The sequence below is a fragment of the Amphimedon queenslandica genome, unplaced genomic scaffold, assembly GCF_000090795.2.
Source record: "Amphimedon queenslandica unplaced genomic scaffold, v1.1 AMPQUscaffold_12948, whole genome shotgun sequence".
In the NCBI taxonomy this organism is placed as follows: domain Eukaryota; kingdom Metazoa; phylum Porifera; class Demospongiae; order Haplosclerida; family Niphatidae; genus Amphimedon; species Amphimedon queenslandica.
Genome location: NW_003546816.1, coordinates 10,831 through 16,158, shown reverse-complemented (window position 1 = coordinate 16,158; position 5,328 = coordinate 10,831). Strand labels below are relative to the sequence as shown.

At 36.4% G+C, this 5,328-nt stretch overlaps 1 protein-coding gene across 1 annotated transcript; it reads right to left on the bottom strand.

Moving 5' to 3' along the window:
* Positions 1-1,585: 1,585 nt before the first annotated feature.
* On the bottom strand, positions 1,586-3,855 carry LOC105314378 (zinc finger MYM-type protein 1-like). Its single transcript, XM_011408522.2, has 5 exons — positions 3,763-3,855; positions 3,110-3,167; positions 2,922-3,052; positions 2,374-2,649; positions 1,586-2,341 (listed from the first exon to the last, which is right to left on the bottom strand). Exons 1-5 carry the CDS (start codon positions 3,853-3,855, stop codon positions 1,586-1,588), a joined length of 1,314 nt encoding a protein of 437 aa, XP_011406824.2.
* Positions 3,856-5,328: the final 1,473 nt, after the last annotated feature.

Sequence of the window (5,328 nt, the reverse complement as noted above, 5' to 3'; positions counted from 1 at the left end):
ATAGAGTATGAATTAGAGTGTACCGGAGTGGACTCTACCATTGGGAGCTAGGACAAGTAAAACAGCTTAGGTTAGTACATGTATTACCTACCACTGTAGAGCAAGTTACTACACATATGGATCAAATCCAGAGAGCCGAAGATGTAGAGGATGAATCAACTTATAGATCTGATAATGATGTCGATGTTGAAGTAAGTCTGAACCACGAGCCTTTGGTTAATAAAGCTCTGATAGAGTTTCCAGAAGCTCCATCTCTTCCTTCTTCTGCTACATGCAGATATCCTGACAGGGTTTGTCGTCCACCAGATCGTCTCTAGTTTGTGATTGACTTCTGACTACTAATAGCTAGTGAGGGGGAGTGTAATGTATGCAATATCTTATAGTTGTTTGTGTTCTATATCTTAGTCATTTATTATTGTTGCTGTGACCATGGTTATATTGTGTTGGTGCATAGCTAACTAATTATTAATGGTTATGGATGATTTGTATATATAATCTGTAAAATTATTTTGGAAAAGAATGTCATGGCTTTTGCCAGTTTTATGTGTTGTTACTATTACACTACAGAAACTATAAGCATAAAACAATAAATGTAAATTTACAAATATTTTACCTGTGTCAGATGAAAGGTTAATTCCTTTAAACAGGGGTGTAGGCAATGGGAGGCTAGGAGGGCTAAAGTCCCCCACAGATTATGTGGGAAAATTTTTTAATAATTATTCTTATAACATTTAATCTAAATGTCCAAATACATGAAGTCTACTATTGTTTTGTGCAATAAATTCATTTCCAATTTGCTTTAAATCAATTAAGTCTGTTTGAGTCTTATGTACATATAATGTCATACAGTCATTAAGCCGAACTTGATTAATTGTAGAGAGTAGCCATGTTATTGTCCTGCATGGTGCACTGAAACTTCTTTCACTTATAGCATTAGTTGCAGGCATGGCCAGAACTAACTTTGCCACCTTTGAAACCTCAGAATAATATTCCTTTTCTGTCCCAGTTAAAAATTTCAAGAAAGACAAACTAGATTGCAGATCTGTAATAGATTCAATACTATGTAGTGCTATAAGCTGAGCTTGCAAACGATCCTTGTTAATATCTGTTTCATAAAACTGAATAATTCCTTCATAAATAGCTGGATGTACTTGCTTCTCAAAAAGAATTAACTCTAATTTTTGAAGCATTTCATACCCTTCTTGTTCAAATCTGTTCTCTATTGTAGCTATCATTAAATCAATGACTTCAAAGTATATGCTTTGAAAATAATCCTCCACTGTGCTTGGATATTCAGGAATAGCTTCCCCAATGTCATATCGCTTAAGTGGTCTTTTGCGACGTGGTAGTCTAGGGGTAGATATATTGAGTTTTGAAGACTTTCCTTGTACATATTTCCAAATTAATCAAACTGTTCAGTACTACAAATTGACTGAAGTGAAATAATAGTTCTTTCAATTTCTCCTTGTGCCTCACAAGCAGATATTGTTGATAGTTGTAGAGTCTTAGAAAGATTGTCGTCCATGTTGAATACCTTTTGCCCAAAATCCACACGAAAGAAATACTCAAACTTTTTCATCTGAGATTACACACCTAAAATTCTAGCTTTCATCTCTGTTTCCTTTGTAGATTCCTTAGCAACTTCCCAAGTTGAAAGACAGGCTTCATAATTTTCTGATATTGATACCAATGCCTCAGTCCTGACTGTCCACCTGGTGGGACACAATGTACGAATACTTGGAGATTCAAAGGTTGATATACTTTTGAAAATTGCTTCACGTTTAGGTGATTTTTTGATAAGCTTCATTATTTCATGGGTTGTGTCAAGAGTGTCTTTCATTAATTTGACATGCTTAATCGAATCCTGTACAGCAATGTTCAGGGCATGTCCACAACAAAGTGTATGAAGTGCTCTTGGCTCAAGTTCCATTATTCCTTTAGCTACTTCTGATTTATGGCCTGCCATTGTGCTAGCTTCATCGTAGCATTGGCCTCTGCAGTTCTCTGTTCGTAGATCCATGCGTAAAAGAATATCTTTTATAAAAGAAATGACTACTTCAGCTGTTGTAGATTCAAGACTTTGCAACCCAATAAATTCCTCATTGACATCGAGGCAGTCAACATATCGTAAGCAAAACACCATTTGTTCAGTATTACTAATATCAGTCGTTTCAAAACCATAATTGTATACCACTTCCCAGACACTTCTTTTTTTTTCTTGCTGGATTGTAAGTGCCATTTTCAAAATTTTATTCTGAATATTGGGTATAGTAAACTTGTCTTGCCTTTTTTCCATCCAACGTGTAAGCTGTGGAATATTGTGAGTACGAAGTTTTAATAGCTGAATGAATTTGAGTCATATTCACCTCCAACCAGATTATCATCTCCACTTTTATATCTACCTCTGAGAGCAATACCCTGCCTACTAAGATAACGAATGCTACTAATTATTATCTGCAACAATGCCCTGTTGTATGACTTATGTTTTGCATATAATGTTGATATTTTGTTTCCTATATTGGCTGTTGATTTAGCAATTCTTTTTATTAGATCAACTGCTTGGTGATGTGATGCACTTTTCTCATGTTTATTAAAGCGTTCGATGGCTTTTTTCCAGTTTGAAAAACCAGTTGTAGCAACAGCTGCATCCTTATTTACAGAAACAGGAATATTTCTTTTATTTGCCACATGACAATAAAAACAAAGAACAGTATCACTAACTACTTGGTAATGAAGCGAAGGATATCTTTGATACCATGTTGAACAAAAAGATCAATTTTGTTTGCCAAATAATCTGTAAGGAAACGATATAACTGGTTGACTTAGTTTTGAAGGCAACAGCTCTAAAACAGCTTGATCACCAACTGCCATATCAATGCCAGATCTTACACCGAGGCTAGGGCCTGCGGCATCATAGTCACCATCACAGTCTGCTGCTTGATCACTAGTGGACAAACTGCACTTTCCAGCACAGATTCTTCTGAATGAGCAGATGATAGTAATGAAAACTCTGGAAGTGGTCCCCACTCTGAGAGTGATACTTCATTACATGCTGACAAGAAAGAATTAGACTGAATACAGGCTATAATAGTCATACTGAGATGGATACCTGAGGACAAGTCGAAAGCTTCTGAGAGGTGTGGAACAAGCCACCTTCTTAGGCCGCTCTGAGACATTACAAATTTGTTAAGAGAATACCAGTAATCCAATTGAGAAAAGCAGCTGCTAGAGAGCATGCAACCATATGCGCAAACACCAAATATTGGCGTGGTCACACCTCAAAAGGGGTGTGGCAAATTTTTTGTCACACTGCTATATTCACAGCCTCTCCACTTTTCAAAAGTTGTCTACGCCCCTGTTAAAGCGTGTATAACAATAGCTATAGTTGTTGAATTTTCAGCACTAGTAGTGTTATTGTGGTGTAGAAACGGCTATAAAAGACTTGCTGCTAACGATACCTGCTTCCATATTGTCAAAGTATCTCATTCCAAGTCATTTAGAACTACAATCAGGTGATCCTTCACCTCCAAAAAATTACTCAGCACGTAAAAAATTGAATCCCTTCGTGTTACGCAGTTGTTTGTAAGTTTTTTTCCTGCTACATTGATGAGACTCTCTGTGGCGTTACATAACTTATTCACTTTTGTGACCATTAATTTTACTTTCTGCAGCAATGACCTGAAACAACAACTAGTTTTAAATATTTTTACTACGAGCCGTAGTGTGTGGACAAAACACACTAATTGCTTCCATCATGCTCACATAATGCTCAAACTGAACATAAGCTTCAGTTTCTTCATTAGCTGCTTGTGACTCAAGACGAATTCGATCCAAGTCCTCAGTATCTCTTTCCATTAATATTTGACTATCTTTTTCAAATTCTGTTATTATTTCCTTGCTATTGTTATCTCTAATGTGTTGCCGTCATCCCCGAATGGTCATGTTCCTCTGCATTATACATTAATTTCTTCTAAATTTGACATGCACACACAACATTACTTCCATTGTTGTTCATACACAAAGTATTTTTGAGATCAATGTTCATCTCCGTAACTATATTACATAAAAATTCAACAATTTTTGATCTGTACGTGATGAAAACTGTCTTACTGTTAGGCAAATGATACGACTTTTGATTTCTACAATAAATTGTGATGTCATGTCTAGAAACGAGGCAGTCATCCCAGGCTTAGACCAGATGTCCATGAAAAGATTGATTCATCTGGCCTTTTCTCAAAAAGATTGGATATCGGTGTTCATGCTAATGCACACAGAATCGAACTCCTTGCTTATTTTCTGTCTTGATGGTAATGGATACCTTTTGTCAAGTGCCAAGAGCAATTCTCAAAACTCTTGGTTTTCAACAAGAAAATGAGCGACATATGTGGAACCTACAAAAATGGCCAATTTCGTCGGATTGCTTAAAACTGAATTGAGCTCTCTGTATATTGATTGTAATGCTCCAAACTAGTCTCAAGAGGGAGTTGTGCCTTGTGCTGTTTACCTGAAGAAGTATCTTATCCATTTTCCATTGAAAACTTTACTGCCTCTTCTGTTACTTTAAGTACAGCTGGATGCATGTTTATGATGCTACTTCAGGTTTGTTGGAAAGTTGCCCATCAAAGTTTTACCTCAAATTTTATTAGAATCATCTGTGGTTGGCTTAAGGCTAAAAGATATCTGACTCCTTGCAGTTGTTAAAATGTTTCAACACTGCTTTTCCTTCTTTCAAGGTCATTAACTTCAGCCATGATTCTTCAAGATTTTCATTGTGAATAAATATGCACATGACCTCAGCATGCACTTTGCACATGGTAACGTTCAATGACAATAGTGTGTATCAGGAGCCATGTAGTCTACATGAAGAGCCTGCACTCCTCAGAACACCGAAAGTGCAGGAAATCGTATGGTTTTCCTCATGCTATAATGGATACCCATACTATTTTACTTATTTCTCTGATAGATACAGTGCTGTAACAAGCACAATTAATACAGGAGAAGTTGCTTGTTAAAAGAAACAAATTTAGTTTCATGTGTGAAGTTTCAGCAAAGATCTGCCACCGCGAAAATTATTTATGTAACAACAATTGCTTGACTTTGGGTTTTGTACAAATCATTCACAGATTACGTCGAACCTCTAGTCTTTCCATAGACTTAGAAAGGTGTCGTGTACATGTCCTGCTAGTTTGAATCATAATGGAGCAGATGTAGCTGTAGAAAAAGTGCCATAAACTTGGTCATAATAAGGTGACCTAAACTACTCACTACACAAGAGCTGTTCTCGCTATTTTGCCGTAAAATGATAAAACTAACTCTGCTCTTTGCTAT

What these genes read in the sequence shown, in the direction of transcription:
- LOC105314378 (XM_011408522.2), bottom strand. Translation starts at nt 3,855, where the DNA reads ATGGAAAGAGATACTGAGGACTTGGATCGAATTCGTCTTGAGTCACAA. An exon ending in ATGTTCAGTTTGAGCATTAT is followed by an intron (nt 3,168 to 3,762) that starts GTGAGCATGATG and finishes GTAATGTCTCAG; the next exon opens with AGCGGCCTAAGAAGGTGGCT. An exon ending in TCAAGCAGCAGACTGTGATG is followed by an intron (nt 2,650 to 2,921) that starts GTGACTATGATG and finishes TCTGTAAATAAG; the next exon opens with GATGCAGCTGTTGCTACAAC.